Source organism: Thunnus thynnus, chromosome 22, assembly GCF_963924715.1.
Source record: "Thunnus thynnus chromosome 22, fThuThy2.1, whole genome shotgun sequence".
NCBI classification, from domain to species: Eukaryota; Metazoa; Chordata; class Actinopteri; order Scombriformes; family Scombridae; genus Thunnus; species Thunnus thynnus.
Window position 1 is genome coordinate 20,398,521 of NC_089538.1, and position 22,393 is coordinate 20,420,913.

The following is a 22,393-nucleotide window of genomic DNA, read 5'->3' on the forward strand; positions in this document are numbered from 1 at the left end:
TAATTGTTTGGCTTGACGACCTTTGGCATCCTGTTATTTACATTATGATGTTTACAGATGGCAAAAGATGCTTACGGGAGGTCCTGGATAGCCTGGATCACCTGCGGGGCCGGGAATACCTGGGTCACCCTTTAGAGAAAACACACAAAACAGAAAATTCAAAATTCCAGCCAAGCAATATGACTGCTTGAAAAACACCTCCAGTGTTGGCTGTATATCTAGAAAGTAGTGTTCAATACGTTTTTCATGATAAGTGGCCTACAAAACGTTAAATGCACTTTACTTTAAGTCCTCCTATTTAGCATCTATAAGCAGTATACAAAAATGTAAAATATGGTTTATAACACATTATATTATACTATATAATGCATGACAAGGTAGTAAAACACAGTTGTAATCAGAAGTTGTAATTGCTGACAAATATTATGCATCAATAAACACTTAAAATGTCTTTATACCTGCTTAAAAATACATTATGATGTGTTATAAACCATCTATTAAATGTCTGAATAGTGCTTATAAATGCTAAAAAGAGGGACCTAAAGTAAAGTGTTACCAAGTTGGGTAATGATGCATCAACAGACACTTCCAAAAAACACAATACTGTGCAATCTGTGGTGTAACTCATTCCTACAAACTGTTCAGTTTTGAGTTTATAGCCTTCATGCATCATCATATACTCAGTGGACAAATTAAAGTAAAAAATATATATATATATAAACAGACTTATTTAGTGTCAAACTATTCTGTGAACACGTTGAGTTAACAGTTGCAGATACAATCTTCTGCCATCAAGTGGCCGAAGTGAAAGTTGCAGCCTGAGAAGTTGAAAAAGCTCAATGCTTCTCTCTGGTGGTGAGACTTCACACAGAAGTTTGGAGTTTGGAGAAAGGGATGAACTGGGGGTAAAAACACTGTAAATTCAGTTGATCCTTTTTAAATTTGTAGACAAATATCCTGACATGAATATCTACTATATTAAATCAAATACACAATAGTAAGTACATTGCACAAAGAAATTAATGTTTTCCTGGAAATACTTCAGCTTGTATCTCAGTAGCTTGGTTATTGGATATAGTTTCTATTTTATGTCAATTTCCGTTGCCTTAAAACAATTTAATTTCAATTTTGTCGTTGTCTCCTGTCACATTAGGTAACGAACTGTGCTGACGCTCCATTAGAACAAAAGTCTTGAACCTTGGTATAGAAATTGTATATAGAAACACTCTCTCATCCAAGCATACCCCTCCAAACATGCTTGGTGTGACTGATGTGGCATTGGTGACACTGTGAGATCCAGGTCTTACCTTGTCTCCCCTCTGGATCTCTGTCTCAGGTGGCCTCTTCTGTTCCCCAACCTGCCCTGGAGGGCCGGGAGGTCCTGGCAAACCTGTCTCACCCTGTGTTCACATACAAAATGAGATTAAGGATTTCAACAAAGGACGGAAAAGTCTTCTTATGCTTTAAATTGAACCCTCTTCTTCAGTGATTTCTGTTTGTGGACAAGCACCTTCTCTCCTTTGGGTCCTTGGAAGTTCAATCCCATGTTTCCCTGTTGGAGAAAGCAGAGAGACACAACAATAACATCGCAGTTTCAGAGTTCTTCATTGCAAACAGGATAAAAAAAAAGACAAAGTAGATAAATATAGGGCAAAGGCACGATAATGTTGTCTTTGTTAAGTTGTTTCAGTGAAATAATAATAAAAATAGGTCAATTGAAAAGTATCTGAACTCACTTTAGGTCCTGGAGCACCAGGAGGACCTGGAGGGCCCTGGAACACAACACCAGAAACATATTATGTTAACTTTAACTTCATGGTCGTCATTCAAATGGAATTAAAACATATATGAAATATAAATATAACGACATTGATATGATGTTTTGCAGCTGCCGTCCTTTACCTCGAAGCCTCTGGGTCCTGGAGGGCCGACCGGACCTTGAAACCCGGAGGGTCCTTGAGTGCCCTGTGACATTTACAAACAGAAAACATGTTAAACAATCTTTAAAACATACTTTTTCAGTTTCCATCCTTTTCAAGTTACTTTCCTGTGGAAAATAACTCTTGAAATTTTAAAAAAAGTTTGTTTTCAAGTTGCAATAAAGGTCATAAAGAGAAAACAACACTTGACACAGACTTGCGGGGCTTTATAGAAATTCACCCCTCATGTGGTGGCGAATGCTAAACGTTTGACGATAATCATGAATATAATAAAGATCAAATATTTGGAGCTTTTCAGTGTAGATTAGAGTTGGAGCAAATATTTTTTGGTAATAATGGATGTTATTTTAAATATTGGATAATGGTAACTCACGATCATCCACCACCACTATGATGGAGGTTCCTCTCAGATGACTTTTTGTTTTGACTCATTGTACAATGACTTGAGATATTACAATACTTATTTTTTTATCATTTCAGAGGAAAGAATAATATTCTGGGGGGAAACTGTGTGTATCCATGCTTTTTCAGCATGCAAATGATCAAATTTAAAGAGTGAGTGTCAGTCGTGTTGGACTCCAAAATCTCATTCTCGTACTATTTTAATACAAGAAAAGAAAAACAATTTTCAACAATTGTTTCCCTGTCGAGAAGACTCACAGGAACTCCTGGCAATCCGGGCAATCCCACTGCTCCTTTCTCTCCGAAACGGTTGGTGGAGATCACATCACCTGGGTCTCCCTGTAGAGGACGGAAAACACAACCAGAGGAGAAGATTATTATATGGAAAACGGTTTAATGTTTGAACATATCTGAGGTTTGTTATTTCAATATTTTCAGACACTGTTTCACATCTAGTTTTACAATCTATCTTTTAATTTTGCTGATCTCTAAACAAATGACACAGCACCACCTTGTGGCAAAAACATAAAACACACCTGCTGGACAATTTTAAAAATGCTTCAAGTCACATTCACTTCTAATAAAATGAAATTTGATTTAAAAAACAAAAAACTCAATAACTAAAGACCAGAATGCACTTATAAACAGTGGGTTTTTTAGGCTTATTTTGCATTAATGACTGCCTTAGCATACACTAACTGAAGTAAATCAGCAAAATTTGACTTTGTAAAAAAATTTAAACATGAGCCTGGGATATTTATGATTATATTACAGCACAGTATGATGGGATACAAAAAGAATAAGATGCATTTTTTGAATTTTTTTCACTACTGCTACTGTTGAACAGCCAAGAGAATGATTACATTACCTTCAAATGTATATTAATTTATTTACAACACAGAAGAATAACAAGCACAAATTGATTTTTTCTAATTTTATTTACTTTCATTATTCAAAATGTTATTTATATTCATTTTATTCTTAAAAATACAATACATTTTAATATATTTTTTTGTCTTTTTTAAATCTTTTTTTCCCTTTAAACATGTGATGCTGAATCTTATCTTTTCCTTTGAAAAGCGTTTGATTCTTTGCACTTTCATGTTTAAAACTGGTTGAAAAGTGTTTGTGCCTGTTATTCTTCAGCACAGCAAATGAATAAATATACAATCAAGCAAGAACTTTACAAGATCTGAAAGCTTTTATGTTTTTGCTTCCATTTGCTGATTTTGCTAGTAGAAATGTAGAAATACATCAGTTATGACGTTACTCTTACCTTTGGTCCTGGAAGACCAGGTGGACCCTACAAGAGGAGAAAAAAGGACAAGTTTGAGGGAACAGATCTAAACCAGAGAGGACATTAATTATTGTGTTTAAAAGTCTGATAATGAACAGACTTCTTCTTCAGGGATGCGGACTCACCGGCCGTCCTTGTTGACCAGGGATTCCTCCAGATCCTGGGAAACCCCGATCACCCTGGAGAGAAGCGAAGGCATGAAACACATTTAACAGACAGTCTGTAGAAGGTTTAGTTCACGGCACTGCACAAGCTTTTCAGCAAAATCCCTCAATGCTAAAAACGTTGTGCATGAAAATACCATCTAATATCTGATTTATTTAAAGACTCACAAGTTGACTATTCTTGGATTACATCTTCTATAATATTGTCAGAAAATAATTTAATATTTTCAGTTTACTTGATTCAGTTTCAACTCTCTTAGGAAAAGCTTTTCATCACATACTTTTGTGCCGTTGCAACCTGGTGTTCCTCTTGGGCCTGGAGGTCCGTCCTGCCCTGGCAGACCCTGGAAAACAGGAAGTAAACAGGACGTTACATCACACATGCTACCTGGTTTTGGATGTATGTATATAATAGAAACTGTTCACAAAATGTCAAGGTGTCTACAGCATGACAGAGCATTCACGAGAGACACTAGTGTAGGAAATATTTCAGTCGCATTTTAGATGATCGGAAACTTACCGGAAGTCCTGGTGTTCCTGGAAATCCTGGCAATCCAGAAGGTCCCTGTTAGAAGAAAGATATTACAAAAAAAGTTATTTACAGCATTAAGGCTGCAGAACATGTCAAACACAGAAAACCCAGCTCACTGTGTCTTCATGACATGAATAATGACTGTGTTTGAAATAAGGACATCTGCTGGTCAGAAGGGGGTATTACAACCAAAGACACCTTTTGATAATTCACTCTCTAATCAATTGGAAAACCAACAAAAACTTAAATCAAACTGTTCTGTTAAACAAATGGAAATGGATTGAGGAAAGTTATCAAAAAATATAAGGTGAATTTGATCAGAGAGGGATTTTTTTTTAATCTTAATATCTCTAACGCGAAGTGTAAAGAGGAGACACCAAAAAATGAAAGGTAAAAAAAACCAAAAAACAGTTATATACTTACTCTTATTCCTTTTGGGCCAGCTAGTCCTTGAGGTCCATCACTTCCCTGAGAGGGAGAACAACACACAGACACAGAAGACATTAAAACTAGATTGTACTGCTTTTCGTCTGTAGCACCAAGAATCTAAAACTGTTAAGTACCAAAAGATCAGATAACCAGATTTGATTCACACTTTTGTTGATTTTGTACCATATTGTCTTTAGTTCTTACACAATTTAAACACTAAATGCTTCTGTAGAGGAATTTGTTTCTGTACAAGTAAATTAAGATGAGGTGTTAATGAAGTATTGTTTTGGTATTGGTGCCAAAACTTCGGTATCACACTGGTACAATATGAAAAAAGTATCATATGATACCCTACCCTAATTTAAGAATATAATAGACCTATAATATCTACCTGAACACCTATAGTACAACAGTATCCCCCCAAAATGATTAATTCTGACTGGAAATGGAGCCAAATGTGTCCTCTTTTCTTGACTAAAAGTGAAGTTTCTCTTCTCGACTTTCCCTCTTTTTCCTTCATCTGTTCGAGTAAAAACCAACAAACTTTGACCTGAGAACAGAAGCCTCACATCTCCCCTTTTCTCCTTTCCTCCTCCGACAGTTATCCGATCAATTAATCACCGCCGGACTTCAAACCGACCAGCAACCCACCTTTTCTCCTCTGGGTCCGATCGGCCCCTCAGGTCCGGGGAATCCTGGGACGCCTGGCTGTCCGGTGAGACCTGGGAAACCCCTCTCACCCTGCACACAATGACACAGATACCAGAACAGTCAGTGCAGTGATCACGTGGCGCATTTCTAGACACATGTATGGTACATAACACACCTTCACGTGTGCACACAAACATTAACAAATACAGTATCTTGTTTACCATTAACATAAAGAAAAAAATACATCAATTATCTGTAACAAATCCAGCTCATAACCTCTGTACCACTGTTAACTGTTACATCTTTTTGTCTGTATGTTCTGTTGTTTAAAACTGCTTTGTCAGTGCACAATCATCATGCACAAGTGTTTCTAAAAAAAAAGTCTTGTGCAGCTAACTGAATGCTGTACATTATGCACGTGTATGTTGTGCTCTACCTTGGCTCCTTTTACGCCACTGCAGTCACACTTGGATCCCACGCAACCATGGCAAGCCTGTTGAAAAACACAAGAGAGAGAGAGGAAGAGAGAGGGATTAGCATGTGTTGTGTTAATCATTTTACCTTTATCGTACCAGGAAAAGTCGTGTTGTGAGTTACAGACAGAACCACCAAAGACAGAAAACACTTTTAAGGGGACATATCATGCTTTTTTTTTTATGATTTATTGCTCTTTTTATACTGTTATGATGTTGGATGTCTATGTTAAACATGGCCAGAGGTGAGTGTATGTAAATGAGTTTTTTCAACTGTAAATCATGCCTCAGAATATAAATAGACCTGGAAATGTGCATGACACGTCCCCTTTAATACATGTATCCTTATAAAAGAACACAATGCGTAGGGTCTTAAACATATTGTAAGCACGCAAGTTTTGCAGATACAGTGGACAGTTTAGTATTTTGCAGCTCCCAGGTTTTTGTAAAATTGTGTAAAACTGTATAATGTGAAACATATTACAGCTGAAAAATACCATTTGCACTTTTCCCTGAAAAATGAAGGTAAAAAAACTACTAAGAACGTTTTCTATCTCTGTTTGCATTTTATTTATTTATTTTTTTTTGCACGCAGCTGTTGGGTTGCTGCATATTCACTTCATTCCTTCACACCACTAGAGGGCGCTCCATCATTAAGCTACAGCATTGTCTCCTGCTACAGGCAGCATTTCTTCCCACAGAAAAGTTCAAGCCAGTGGATTCTCCTGCAGGTTTGTTTGATGATGAGATGACGGCAGCAAGGTCAGTGAGACCCAAAGAACACTCTAACCTTGAACAAAAAAACTTTTATCTAATATAAAACAATTTTTTTTTTTCCTCAGGAAAGATGTACAATTAACTTGCTGGAAATGCGCTGAGGCATAAAAAGTGAGAAAAATACAGATAAGACGGTTAAAGGGAAAGCTGAGAAGGGAGGGATGGAGCGACGGAGGGGAGTGCCAAGCCGTTGATTAACTTTTCCCATGCTTGTTGACACAGTGAATGCCAGACGGGCATCGATTGCACGCATGCCAGGCAGTCAGGTTGTGAGAAAGACAGAGAAGCGGAGAGCGCACGAGAGAGGACAGACCAGTCAGCATTCTTCTGTGTCTGCAAACCTACTGTTTGTCTGATGGTTTTAATGGTATTCCTGTTTTATCAGTGCACACACACACAATCGCTAATGCTCAGTTTAATCGATTAATCAATTACTTAAAAAATAGTACAAAATAGCCTGACAGTCCAAAACTCAAAGATATTTAATTTACTGTGATATAAAACAGAGAAAAGCATCACGTCCTTGTATTTGAGAGGCTGAAACAAGTGAATATTTAACTTTTTTTCTGCTTTAATGACTGATTGATCATCAAAATTGTTGCCGATTAACCTTCTATCGATCAGCTCTAGCATACAGTACAGCGAGACACAGACGTCTCAACCCAGTGACTTTCCAGAGATCACTGATAGGAGGTTGTTTGGTGACAACATACCACCTCCCAGACTGACTCCCTTATAGGAACAAAGGTTAAAACAGCTAATAAGCAAAGAAAGCTGCAAACCAATCACTTGTTTTGATCATCCAATATCTAGTACTGATCCAATACCTGCCATATTGTGATAAATAAGGGGATATACCTTCTGTGTTGCATTAAAAACGGAGTCTGCATGTAGTAGAAACACTGAATTTTATGATGACATTAATACTTAATATAATACCCGATCCACTTAATGAGATCAGTATCATTATAAGACCAATCTGGTGGATCCAATTGGTGCAACTGTCACCTAATTTTGGAGAAAATGCATAAAGATATTTGAAAAAAGCCACATTCATTGTAGGAAGTGACAAGTTGGATATATAAATAACTTCATTTATTTATTGTTTGTTATTGTTAAAGTCAATTATTGAGTGAAAATGTGACGATTTGCTGCTTTTCTCTGTAAACTTAATATATTTGAGGTTTACACTGTTGATCAAACAAAACAAGCAATATGAAGACGTCACATTTAAATAATTTTCTGACATTTTACAGACTGAACAGCTAATTAAAAGAAACAGTAACGGTGTGATCCTTGCATGTCAACCAACCCAGCATGAGCAGCTGACACAAAATACGACCCATCGGATCCCGAGAGAGAGACGGCTCAGTGTGCACAAGTTTGTCAGCACTTGTGCGAGTGTGTATGTTTGTCTGTATTAAGTTACAGTACACGACTGTACTGTATGTGTGCGTTTCAACACTATGTGGATAGAATATCAGGTTCCCGGCAGGCCTGTCTGCACTCTCACTGACAACATTATAACACTTCCTGGGTCAAAGGTCAACATCAAAGCATAGTGCAGAGTGTAGATACTACTAAAGTTATGAAGTGCCTCTCTAAGTGGATTTAAAATGTAATGACATTCAAATAATTTCACATTATTACATAACTGAGCATTATTAGGTTGTATGAGGTGTGACATTTTAACTGGTGATGCAATAAAAAATGAAATCACTCACTTAGAAAGTAAGAATGAAAGGTATTTAGGGCTGATTATTGTCACTATTGATTCATCAGTTTATCATTTAGTCTATAAAATGTCAAACAGTAATGAAATAACTGTCCATTAAATTCCCAGAGCTCAAGATAACATCTTCAAATATCTTGTTTTGTGCGACCAACAGTCCAAAACCAAGATATATTCAGTTTATAATGATATAAAACAGATAAAAGGACATTTGAAAAGCTGGAACAAGAAGATTTTTGGTGTTTTTTTTCTTTTGATTTCTGGTTTTAGAGCTGAAACGATCAGTCAATGAATCGATTATCAGTCGTTCAGTCATAAAATAGTGAAAAAATGTCAAACATTCGCTAGTTTCAGCCTTTCAAACTAGAGGATTTGCTGCTTTTCTTTGTCGTTGCAACGGAAAATTCCTGTTCTTTGACCCTGCATGGACTAAACAATTCATCGGAAAAATAATCGTCTGATTAATAGATGATGAAAGTAATCGTTAGTTGCAGCCGTAGTTGGTTGGACAAAACAAGCAACTTGAGCTTTAGGAAACTGTGATCGGCATTATCATTATTAGTTAATCTCTTGATTATTTTCTCGATTAATCAATTAGTTGTTGAAAATGGTGATAATGTGTTTCTCGAAGCCCAAGGTGACGTCGTCTTTCGTCCCGACCAACAGTCCACCATCCAAGATATTTAGTTACATTATATATATATATATTTATCATTTTTTTGATTAAAAATGGCTCAAAACAATTAATTGATTATTAAAATAGTTACTAATAATAGTCATTGCAGCTCTAATAATGAAAAACAATCATCAGTGGCAGCTTTAATCCCTTTATTATACATCAGTTTTGCTTTTCTTTCCAGTGGCTGATATATATTATCGTATGTAACGTCTTGTTTGACAACGATGTGTTTTTATCATCTGCAAAGTAAACAGTTTGGAAAAGCAGCCACACAATTTACAACCACATGTGGCTCGTGTCTGTATGCACATACTGTATATACAGAGAGAGAGAGTGTGTGTAAGTGTGTGTGTGTGTATTTATACATTACATATGTCACATTCCTGTGTGTGTGTGTGCATACAGGATGTCTCCACAGTTATAAACCAGGTGTTAACCACAGACTGATCTGCGTCCTGATAGACGACCACCAGCCAAAGCGCAGCACAGTATGTAGCAGCTTATCTGCCTTCCTGTGCGGCTCAGAGAGAGAGGCTGAAGCAAGGCAGGGAGGGGGTGTTGATGGTTCGATTCCCACTTTCTGCAATGTCACTGTCACAGAGTTTTGGATTAAAAGATCCACTGAATGGATCGCATGTTGGCGGTAAACACAAAACGTGCGCTAGCTGTTATCTGGACCAGAGGAGGGTAGAGGGGGTTATCTACAGACACACACACATGCCTGAATACATTTGCACATGGGTAGTCAAGTGTGTGAGTGTATGTAGAGGTGTTTTTACAAGTTGGATCTCCAGATTAGTCTGGTCTGCTTCAGTTCAATGGAGTCTGCTCTCCCACGCCCAGGCCTGCAGCTCACACTCTTTTCAACTCTCATCTCTCTCTCTCCGTCCATCTGTTTTCCTGTCGTCTCTTAACTCATCCCCTCTTTTCAATTTTTTTTTTTTTTTTTTTTTTCTCGGCTTGTATTTATGCAGAAAAGCATGAAAGAGCTCACCTGCTCTTACAATGGATTCAACACACAGTCTCGCAGGCGCTCATTAAAACCGACTGACACACCTGTAATGTCAGAGGAATCAGCGCGCCGCATGGTGCCAAACCCCTTTCACGGATTCAAATTCCCGTTGGCATACTTTTGCCTCTTCACGGTTCATTCATATCCTCACATTTACTATAAACATGCTCTGCAGACTGGTTAACAAGCGTTCACTTCAACCCCCTTGGTAGCGGTTACAGATAGGAGATGTGAGAGTATTATTTAGGCTCAAGTGCTGCCCGCTTGTCTTCTTGAATTGCTGAAACGTATCGAGGGATCCAACAATGAATGTAAATGTACAGAAATGTATTCTGCAGGTCATTTTAAGACCGATTATTAAGTATTTTTTGTTGAGTTAAGTGCATGAATGCCTTCGAGAACTACTTTCCAGCTCTGCAGCAACACATCAGGGATTATTTTTGACAAGGCAGGAGATAAAAAATGATGCCATTTCTCTAAAAGTGACCACAGATGCAACTCTTCTTGCAGTAGCAAACATCCTGTGACTCTGTAATAATCATATAATGTGAAAACTCTCCAGACAAAGAGAAACAACTAGTAATGAAACAAAGCTATATCCACTTGTGATCCTTCATCACCACTTTTAGAGGCCAGAATGACAAGTCAGAAACAAAAAAAACATATTTTTTGTAGTACAAATATGTTTTTCCATCCTCTCAATCATCTCATGACTCCTCAGATATATCTTCTAAGCCCTTTGCCATAATATAAATCAATAATATTTACTTGAGTATCATGAATAGTGAGGCAGTAGTGCTAATTTATTGCATCATGTGGCCATTACCGCTTCACAAAGAGGGTAAAATGGTGTAAAAATAAGAGCAACTAATGCTATCACAGATTAAATTATGATATAATTTCTTATAAAATCGTTATTCTATTATATTAAGAGTGAACATGTTTTATAGTTCCTCAAGAAGGCATAGTATGTAGTTAATGCATACTGCACAGTGGCTGTTTATTGCACAATCTGGCAGTCGGAGTCTTGTTTAGCTGGAGGCTGAGGTGTTGCCTCATGTTCTGTGGTGTTTGATTTACTGCAAATTTGTTGGCCTTCAGGGTACAAAAAAAAAAGTGTCTGTGCGTGGCTAAAAAATCTGCCTAAATACAGCGTTAAAAGCATCCCTCTCTGTACCCTCTCGTTTACCCCCACAGTACTGACGAGGCATGTAATCCACTTAGAGAGGTCAGTGAACTCCAGATATTTGCTCCACACCCTCTGTCTGTATCGCTCCCTTGCTCCCTCTATCATTTCTCTCCTCACCTCCGTCCCACTTTTTCCATCACGCCAACCCAGCCTGAGGAGAGGTAAAGTCAGCCTGAGCTGACAAGCCCCGGCCGGCCCACTCAGCAGCAGCAGCAGCAGCAGCAGCACTGGAGGTCCGTACAGGACAGGTAATAACAGCGAGAGGTGCAGCTCTGGTATGAGTGGTGAATATTCAATGTGCACAATTTGAGGCCCAGATGAGCCAGTCAATGACCAAAAAGTCTCATAAATCTATACATGCATTGGGTTGATTCCATGATCTTAAGTTGCCCTCAAATCCACTGCAACTAGCGGACGCTGTGCTTAAAGACAAGTGACACTCTTGCTTGTTTTCAACCTATATTTAGCCTTCATGTCCCCCTCGTAAATCTCACTGAAAAATGTGTAATTACAAGATGGTTTGTTGGTGAATTTGAGCACTGCAACGTTTGTATTTTGCCTCTTCAGCAGACTGCAAAGGAGACACTGCAGCACATCAGATATCAGGCTATTCTGTGTCGTAATAGCTTTAGCGAAAGTTTAGCTAAATTGTAGCTAGCTAGCTAGTTAAGGAGTCACCTATCATTAACACTATTTGTTAAAGTGGCTATAATCGATATTTTTATAATAATGTATGAAATGTGTCATGTGAGAGGCCTGACTCTGCAGCTCCACACGGCTTTATTGAGATTTATAGCGAGTTTCAGCTAATTGTTTAGCTGTGCAGCTCCAACATTACTGTTTTGGTTCACTCTTAGCGCTCTCATAGCGTCATTTTTGGCTGCAGCAGGTAGACGTAAATCTGGCTCTGAAGCTAACTCTAAACTGAGCTAACATTTATATTTCATATTGTACATGGTTCATTACAAGTAAGCTAATGTAGAGCTGCAACGATTAGATGATTAATCGATTAGTTGCCAACTATTAAATTAATTGCCGACTATTTTGATAAACAATCACCGTTTGAGTCATTTTTTAAGGAAAAAAAAGTCCAAATTCTTTGATTCCAGCTTCTCAAATGTGTAATTTTCTAGTTTATTTAGTCTCCTATGACAGTAAACTGAATATCTTTGGGTTGTGAACTGTTGGTCGGGACAAAACAAGACATTTTAGGTTGTATCTTGGGCTTTAGGAAAAAAGTGATTGATATTTGTCACCATTTTCTGACACTTATGGACCTAACAACTAACTGATTAGTCGAGTATATAATATAATGAAAAAAGGGAAAAGGAGTGAGGTGTGTAATGAGTGATGGAGAGGTGAGTCAGCCAAGGTGAGGACGGGAGGGGTGGGGGGGTGGGGGGGTGTTAGGAAAATGAGGAGGAGGAGGAGGAGGAGGGGGAGCGAGCGGAAGGCATGCACCCGGGGATTAGACTGGCGAGACTGGAATTCCCCCGCTCATCAAAGACTGATGATTAGACACCTATACACACTGCCCTGCCCTGGATAACACACACACACACACACACACACACACACACACACATAGATAAATACAAAGACACACACATACAGTATGCATTCATGCAGCATAGAAACAAACACGGGCATACTGTAGCACGCACAAATACTCTACACACAGCTGCAAAGACAACTAAGATTAATAACTAAGAGTGTGTCATATTTCCCTTTTTAAACATCATTAATACACACACACACACACACACACACACACCTTGTGAAACCCCCCGATTTGACCACAGCACCCACAACTAATAACTTCTGCTTTCCAACACTGATCAGCAGCTCAACAGTCAGTAACCGCAATCATAAACCACACACACACACACACACACACACAGTGCATGTGTGTATGCACTGATGCTTGCAGTGTTGGTTGTTCTGCTGTTGCATTGCTTGATTTAATTTTCTGATTATACTTAAAGGACTAGTCTGTAATATTTACGACCACACACATTAATATTTGCATGCATTTACACACACTTAAGTCCTGTTATAATTTGCACACTCTCACATATACTTTGCCACATATGTGTTTAAGTTCAAGCAGGAAGACAACAGTCGTCATCACGCTGAGCTCCACCTCTCAACTATTATCCAGTTATTTAACTGGGCTCTGTCATCTTAGCTGGAGAATATTTTAACTGTCTTACCTGTTCTGTCTCCCTCTGCTGTCATTGCAGCATCACACCTCCACCAGTGTAAAGGCCCTATCTATGGCTCCCTATAGGGGCATCTCTGATTGGTTCATCCATATAATCAATGGAGTCAAGACTGAAGTCTATCTAATAAAGCTTCCTCGAATGAACTGTTCTTGTGGTAAATCTGGGTAGGCCCCTTTCAACTGCCACTAAATGCCAGAAGAAGAAGAAGAAGAAGAGGATGGAGAAGGAAGTGGTTTCTGCACAACATAGGACAACTAAGAACGAATATAGCGACTATCATCTGCAATTATAACAAGGTTAAAATAAAAGAAGTGCTGCTAACTGATGTATTTATAGTAGGTTTCTCAGAAGACACCAAGATTACATCAGTGGTTTGTGTTTTGTTTTCACCTTTGCATCATCTGACTGAAAACCAGATAACAATCTCTAATGCTTCACTGATTTTTAAGTATTGGATAGTTATCTAAACTATACGTAAGACATGAGGTATCTAGGTTTTGAATGAGGCTTTTGATTTAACGCAAAATCAACATATGATGTGTTTTCCATTAGATAATACATCAAAATATCTGTCTGTTTATCCTTATTTTACATGTATTCACTTATGCAAACCATCCTTTAACAGCCACATAACACATTAAATAGATATTATAATTATAATTATTAGATTTAGTTATCGTTTAGTATTAAAATACCTGTCAATTAGTGATTTTAAATCTTATGCTCTACTTTTAGGGTGACTTATGTAACTCGCATGTAACATCTGTCCAGGAACTACAGATTAAATATGGCTACCTCTGGTGCATTTACAGAAATATGTATTAATGTGGACTCCCTTTGTAAAATAAACCAATGAAATGCTACCAAAGTTTAAGTTGATGATTTGGTGAGATATAATAATTTCACAACTCAGCATCCACGTCTCTGCGTGTCAGTCCTGGTCCATGTGTTGAATATCTGTGTATATAAGCGTGCGTGTGTGTGTATGTGTGTGTTTATCCTGTTTTGGAGAGTGGCACTCCAGGCTCCGAGCCGCTGCGTCAAACCGTTGATCCCTTTCATCGCGGCTGGACTTTGACTACTTCAAGGTGCTGACGCCCCGAGAGCGACGACCAAACCAAATATTTTCACTCCCGACAAAAAAAAAAAAAAAATCTGACCATGTGTGTTTAGACTCGCGGGCTCTCTGGAAGAGGAAGACCCCCCGACTGACGAACCCCGTGTCACACACATGCGATCGTGCCACACTGCTTCTCCAGGAATTCCATTGATATTCCCAGGAATTCTCTTTCTTCTCGACGCAATTTTCTCTTTTCATTTTGGTCTAATGAATGTTGACCCCTGTGACCTCCCCGCTGAGAGATACCTGCAGGGAGAGCACTTTAAAGGCTTTAAGTCGCTCCCTCCAAAACTCCAAATCATGTGACTTTAATTTGATATTTTCCAGCAGAAAAATGCATCAAGTTGCATTTTTAAAGAATCTTTTTCATCTAGTCGACACAGATATGTGGTGCTGAAGAGGATCTTGAGGAATTTTAGCAAGATGTGTGACGTTTTAGCTCACAAATAATTTATCAAGCAAATTATGCACTTAATGCTAATGTTAATGCCAGAGGTCAAAGGTCAGCGATGATAAAATACATCTCACTGCAGATACATCAGTCAGATTATCATAACAACACATGTTAAAGCTAAAACTAGTTTAACAGCAGCCTGCGGAGATCACTTGGCTCCCGATGAAGCACTGGGGATACATAAACACACAAAACCGTCTCCCTCACCTCTCTCTCCTTCCATACATCTGTAAAAACACACCTCTCTCTCTCTGTTGCATTGCATTTTTTCCACAACTTGCACTGAACCATAAACAAAACATGGAACTATATGTGTTTGATGTCGTCCTGTAATGAGACGGAGGCGGAGGTTAAAGGGTCTCGCTGCTGCTGCAGGGAGTCGACGTGTCTTCTCAGTTACTGGCCGCCCTGCTGGTCATTTATGGGTACTACAGTGAGAAAGTTTATGAAACGAACAGGAAGTAACAGTGTCCTCCTTTCTTACAAACACACTTTCTAGGGGGTGTCCGGGAGTTCCTAAAACTAAACCATCTAAATGAGAGTTTATCTAAACAGGGACCTGAAGTTTACAGGTGTTTGCGTCACTAATGTCCTGCTTAGGTATGGGAACAAACTCAGCATTAGATATTTTCATTTCACAGGAGTGTGTTTATACATCTGCAATGAGCAGAGATACAAACCTGTAATCAGGTATGTTAAGACTGCAGCCATCTGAATTTAACTTTCTCTTCAGTCGATACACAAAACATGTCTGAAGAGCAGAAAAGTCTGGAAAAAAGTTGATAAATCCTCTGACAAACTGCTGCAAGGAAGAAGACAGCAGCCCCCTACTGAATATGTACTCAATGTATGAGAAATTGTAAGACCTTTGCTCATAAATTGGTCTGCTGTAAATACAAGCACCTTTAATCAGTATGTTACACAAAATGTTGGTGCTTTTTCTTCTCATTTCACTGACTTTTGAGCTTCAGTAGGGTTTTAAAAGGTTTACAGTTTACTTTGAAGCTCATATCAACTCTAAATAAATCTGCAATCTACAAAGCTGTGCAAGAGCAAACTCAGAACATGCAAATATTCAATGTTATATCAATAGTTTCTGTCAGTACTTGTTCCAAAAAATGTCCTCACGTGGATCTTATAAGCAGGAGGGAGGAGTTTAACAACCCAGCCGAGCCCGGCCAAGCCGAGCCAAGCCTGGCCACACCCGGCCTGGCCCGGCCCTGCCTCGCACAGGTTGAAACATGCCCCTCCACCTCTCTGTGAAACGCTCCACATACATCACCACTTGGCACGGTGCATCGTAGCTACGGGCAACAAGAAATTAGAGAGGGGAGCAGAGGCTTGCCAGGTGAATACCTGGATATGTGTAGCCTGGGGGCTAGACTTGAGAGGAGGCAGGTAGGAGGAGAGAGAGAGAGGGAGCAGGAATGGCAAGAAGGAAGTACAAAGGTGAAAAGGGAGAAAGACCTGAGAGAAGGAGGAGAAAGGAGGAGACAAAGAAATACAGATAGAAGAGAGGGAGAGGGAGGAAAAGTAGGACAAGTTTACCAGCTTCACTTTGTAAATATGCTTTAAAATCGCACAGATAAGATCTGGATTGTGGGATTTGGTGCTCTGGTTCAAAGAAGAGATAACAAAACCATAACTAGCAAACATCAGGTCGTTAAGTTCATGAAATCAGGCAAAATCATGAACCTTTGTAGAGTTTCAGTGCTGCAGACATGACGTGAAGTGCTCTAGTACAACAGTTTTACTCTTTTAATGTTTACCTACATCCAGGGTTTATATCTAGAACTTCCTCAAGAGGATTCATCTCAATTTGTGTCTGCTCAGGATATAATAACTCGAATTTTTTCCAGCTGTAAACTCTGGATCCGTGTTCTCAACCACAACCACCTCCTGTTGCACACGTGTCGAGGGATTTTTCACCCCACGCCAAGGAAAAATCTCATCCCTCCGAACAAATTGCAAGAAAATAAATGACCCTACTTACATTTAAACATATTGGAAAATGTCATCACGGTTACAGTGTTTAGACATCTGTATAAACCTTCAAGTAAACAGCGTACTGCTCTAAACCAAGCATATAAACCTGCATCCTGGAGGTGTATCACTGTTTGGATGAGCCGCGGCCTAACTATTTACCCAGGAGCGCTGGCTGTAGACAAAACAAGATAGCACAGCATGTACTGATACTGTATCTGTGAGATTGCGCGACAGACGGCAGGGAAACACATGACTGCTCCCATCTCAATGCTGTGAAAGTTATTTCTTATTTTGAGTTGAGCTGATAAAAAAAAAAAGAAAAAAAAAGCGTGTTAAGGATGCAAAGTCAGATTAACAGTCTTCGTATCAAACCACCTGTTTTATGCTCGAAATTCATTCTGAATTCAGTGGAAAGTTGAAGGGAGATTCTGTGACTCTGAGCTGGTTGCACGTCACAACTGAGGACTAACCTCTGTGGCCAAAAGTATGTGGACACCCTATCCTTACACCCCTTGTGTGCCTTTTTACAAAACCATGGCAGCCTTTAATACCTTTTTTCATGATCAGGACAATAAAGCCTACAATATTTATCAAGTATATGGATTTATTGACAATTAGGTCACATTTTTGTCTTTACTTCTTAGCTGTATATAACAATAATTCCTAGAAATACAGTAAAAGTAATCACCTGGTCCCAGAGAAGTGGCTGGAAATTAATGGATGGATCAACCAATTGCAAAATAAATAACCAATTTCATTTTAGTTTTTGCTAAAATTGACACTTGCCCCTCATGAGTAGCTTGCAGAAGTGACAGTATTTGATGGTGCTGACTGAAACTCAACAAAAAAAGCTTGACATCTCTGAGATCTCTTGACAGCCACTGCATACCAATCAAACACACAAAAAAGAGTTTTATCTAATGTTACTGTCAATGAAAGGCTTTTTAATACCTTTATATCAGTGCAGACTAGTCAAGTTCTTCCAAACCAAAGTGGGAAAACTATTTCTTTATGGACCTGGCTTTGTGTGTATGGGGGCATGTTGAAACAGGAAAGGACCTTCACCAAACCGCTGCCAGAAAGTTGCAAGCACATAATTGCCATCAAAAACATCATTGTTTGCTGCAACATCAAGATTTCCCTTAGCTAAGGAGTCCAAATCATGAAAAAACATTACCAGATTCAGGAATGTCCACACACTTTTGTCCACAACCCATGCCTCTACCTGTCTGCCTGTAGTACCGCATCTTCACCACATGAGGGCGGTAAGACGAGAGGAAAGCATGCAGGTGGATGATGAAAAGCATCTCAGCCACTGTAAAGACTGAATGTTATTTTTGACCTTTATGACTCAAAATTCAAGCAAAACAATAAATTATTAATAGAAATTAAGACATCAGGTGCAATACAGGATGCAAAAACTGCAAATATAAGCTGATATAATCATGATGATGACTATAGTTACTTACTTATTTATTGTGTCATGCACATATGCAAATGGTAAATGGAAAAATACAGCTGCAGACAAGATTATAACCTCTTAAACTGCAAACAAAAAACTTTGTCTCCTGTATTTTACAAATAAAATGAAGACTAAAGCTTCCTTGAGTGAGTTCAGACTGACCCCTGGAGTCGTCTTGCACACACTGGCTCTGATTCGATTTTGCTTTATGAATGAGTTACATTTACATTTGAGCTGCTGACTGTGTTTTTTTTTTTGCTAGCGGTTGTTTGATTCAGATCCCTCAGAGTCTGACAAGCTCTCTCTTGCTTCTCTCATCCTCGGTGTCTGATCTGATCTCGTGAAGAGGCAGGTCACAGCAGGTTCCTGCCCTGCTTGCATTTCTCCTAAATATCCTCACTTTAAACAGCTCCTAATGAGGGCAAACATTATTACATTGTCGCGGCCGAAATGTCGGATGTTACTGAGCAAATTGGGCTGTTTAGCTCTCTGTGTTGGTTTTGCAGTAAATGTTTTTGGGAGGAAAAGTGAAACATCTGCAGAGGGAAACCCGGGTGACCTCAACCTGAAAACAGCAGACTAAACATTTTGCTGTTTATGGTAAACAATGTGACAGCGCTTCAGTCTAGCTTTTTATCATTTTAGCAAGCTCTAAGATGGTGAATAAACATTAAATAGATTATAATTACTGTCCAATAATATATATATATATCTCCAAAATGTCAGCTTGCCTTGTTTAGAGCTTTGTGGTTTAATAATTCAATACGTTTTTGGAGCCTCAGGAGTTGTTCTCAACCCATTAAGGAGCACTTAATCTTCCTTTTTTTGTATAATACATGAGATAATACTCATAAATAATACTCATTTTACTGTTCTTCAGTCTAAAAAACCTTTAAAAACTGCTTTCTTGATTATAAAACACAAGATTATGTTGCTTCAGGCACTTTTTTACTGTATGTCCCTCCTCCTCTCGCTCCTTTCTCATCATCTCTCTTCCTAATTTCATCTCTCAGTCTCTAATTTCTCTCTTTTCCTTCTCTTCTTACACCCCCAACTCTCTCTCTCTCTATCCCTCCACCCTCTCTTCTTCTTCTTCTTCTTCTTCGCTCTTTCTGTGCTGTGACAGATGTCTGATATTTCCCGTTGTTCTGACCCGGCAGGGATCTGTTTGTCCAGAGGAGGCGAGGAATGCCATGCATTCAGTGTGGACACGCACAACACACACACACACATATATATATACACACTCACACACACACACACAGAGACATACCCGCATATACAAGGAAGCTAAGGTATGTCTTGTCTTCATATTTTAAATTTCATTCGGAATTGCGCGATATTGACAATACAGATGGGAAAACAAAAGTGGAAAAGAAAATGCAAGCGCTCATCACCATGTTACTCTTACATACACACATACACACACAAAAAACACACGTCTGAGGACTTAATCTGAAAAAAAAAGCAAAATGTTGCCTCCCAAAAACATGGGAGGAATGATGGAGTCTCGGAGAATCTGTAACAAACCTTCTGACAGCTGATACTTTACGCTTTAATTTGTCACCAATCTGTTCATCTACATGAAAAAAAACCCAGAAAGAAAACTGACCACAAAGTTTAAAAAAAAGGGGAAAAGACACCTACAAGTGTTTAAAAAATGAAGTACCAACTCAGCACTGTCTCTATAAACATCCCTAAATAAGTTACTGAAAGGAAAAGAGAGGAAGAGGATTATCAAATAACTTAATAAACACGGCACAAACAAGCCATGAATTGGGTGACTTAGTCATCTGCCTCCCTCTGTGTCACTCAGTAATGTTAAAAATGCTCCAACAGAGACTTCAGACACACAAACACAGACACACAAACACACACACACACACACACACACATATGCACCTTGCTCAGTGCTGCTGAACATTATCCCTTGACTGCATGCTAAAGGCTTAGTCGCATACCAGCCGGCACACTGACCTGGGATTAACTAAGAGCAGGCTCCACCTGAGCAACACATACACATACACACACACACACACACATACACACACTGAAACACAGCAGTGTACAGCTCAGTGTAAAGTACAAACAGTATTTGTGTCTACTGTATGTACAGCACAAGTTATTAGGATTTAACCCCCGACTCTGGTCTGATGTGGAGGGAAGTAAGGAGAGACTGAATGGAAAGAAAGAAGGAGAGGAGATGAAGACAGAAGATAAAAGATTAAAAGATGGGATAAAAAAGGAAGTGGTTCAGACAAACTAAAAGTAAATGAAAAGACAAAGGTTTGAAGGAAGAGAAGTAACAACGAGTCTATTACGGTTAAGGGTCGTTTAAAGTTGCACTAATTGATATTTTTATATTAAAAATGGATCCAAACACTACAAGTAATGTGAAATTTTTCGCTTGCAGTGATGAACTCCCAGAATTATCTCCCAGTTCTGCCTTTCTTAGCTCTATTTTAGCGTCTTTCAGCTCATTGTTTTGGTTTAACAGCCCAGAGCTTTACCGCTTTAGTTCAAGCTAACGGCTCTCATCAGTGTTTTCCAGCTGTTTTTTTGAAGAAAACACTCTAAAAACATCACTGTACACCACCTGCTCAGCACCAAATGGCAAACAGACACTGTTAGCAACTAGCAGCTGAAGATAGGGGAGCATTTAACAGCTGAGGAGCTGGTGGAGACCAAAATAGAGCTAAAAGGAGAGTGAATGATGCACTTAGACAACTCCAAATGAATGATAATGTTGCTCCATGTCTGCAGGATGTGTAAATAGGTTTGCTAACACATCAACTGTATAAGATAATATGTCAGTGTTGTGTTTACAGCTTTGTTCTGCTGCCCGCAAGTGGCCAAAAAGTCAGTTAACGCAGGATTAAGTTTAGGTAACGATTAGGTTAAAAGTGTTAGTGGGACACAAGCCTCGACTTTAAGAGAAGGTGGTGCTATAACAACATCGCGCCACGTCCGCCTTTGCTCCTGAGAGACGAGTCATAACTCGCCAGGCCACAAGAGGTCCTTGTCAGGAAAATGTAAACATCAGTAGATCATTTTGGCAAAGAATGAGGGAGGGAACAGACGAGTGGATCCGATATTTGTGTCTAGCTTGTTCTGTACTTTGAAACGGCTCCACAGGCCGAGTATATTAAAGGTAATGTGGTAACTTTATGTACTGAAATATGTTAAACAGTAACCACACACACACACACTCATAATGTTGCCCACCTCTTTTCCCATGTGGTCATTGGGGAAACCCTGCTTCCTCCTCAGCAGTGATAGAAGAAACAGGTGCCCAGATTGGAAAAGAGAGAGAGAACAAGTGGAGAAAAACAGAGAGGAAGAGAGAACCAGATGCTCTCCCACGCTACCTGACGTCGGTACAGCGACCGCAAGAATCGTGGGTGTGTGTGTGTGTTGGGTTCCATGGAGCGAGGCAGTCAAAACACCTTTCTGCCTCTCTGAAGCAGCTCTGATGACTGCATTCATTCGTCTATAGGCGGCCAAAGAATAAACGTTAGGCACACTAAGCTGTTTGTGTCTGTTAGTGAGTTTCTGTGTGTGTGTGTGTGTGTGTGTGTGTGTGTGTAGGTTATCGTTTCTCGCCATCTGTCCCGTCTCTCACACGTGAGATGGACAGATAGAGGATGGTAGGAAGACGGAGGCCGGGGAAGAGAGGGAGGTAGAAGATGAAGAATGGGGACTATCTTTTAGGGGAAAATCTGCAATTTTTAAGCAAAAAAATGCGTTTTTTGGATGTTTGTCTTTGACATTCATCTGCTCAAAGTGGAAAGTTTCTCCGTGTTCGCCATACATCTGAGTTTAAGTGTATCTACGAGCACGATTTGTGACATCACAACTAGTTTGGAGCC

The 22,393-nt window shown here is 39.2% G+C and overlaps 1 protein-coding gene across 1 annotated transcript in view; it reads right to left on the reverse strand.

Moving 5' to 3' along the window:
- The window catches only part of col4a5 (collagen, type IV, alpha 5 (Alport syndrome)), a 56,247-nt gene that overhangs the window by 23,808 nt on the left and 10,046 nt on the right, over window positions 1–22,393 (reverse strand). Inside the window, exons 2-14 of the mRNA XM_067579123.1 lie at window positions 5,852–5,908; window positions 5,416–5,505; window positions 4,759–4,803; window positions 4,324–4,368; window positions 4,085–4,147; window positions 3,765–3,818; window positions 3,619–3,645; window positions 2,601–2,681; window positions 1,903–1,965; window positions 1,737–1,772; window positions 1,511–1,552; window positions 1,308–1,400; window positions 76–129 (exon numbers count right to left, since the gene is read on the reverse strand). Coding sequence (XP_067435224.1) covers window positions 76–129; window positions 1,308–1,400; window positions 1,511–1,552; window positions 1,737–1,772; window positions 1,903–1,965; window positions 2,601–2,681; window positions 3,619–3,645; window positions 3,765–3,818; window positions 4,085–4,147; window positions 4,324–4,368; window positions 4,759–4,803; window positions 5,416–5,505; window positions 5,852–5,908 — 750 coding nt within the window. The remainder of the gene's footprint in view (window positions 1–75; window positions 130–1,307; window positions 1,401–1,510; window positions 1,553–1,736; window positions 1,773–1,902; window positions 1,966–2,600; window positions 2,682–3,618; window positions 3,646–3,764; window positions 3,819–4,084; window positions 4,148–4,323; window positions 4,369–4,758; window positions 4,804–5,415; window positions 5,506–5,851; window positions 5,909–22,393) is intronic.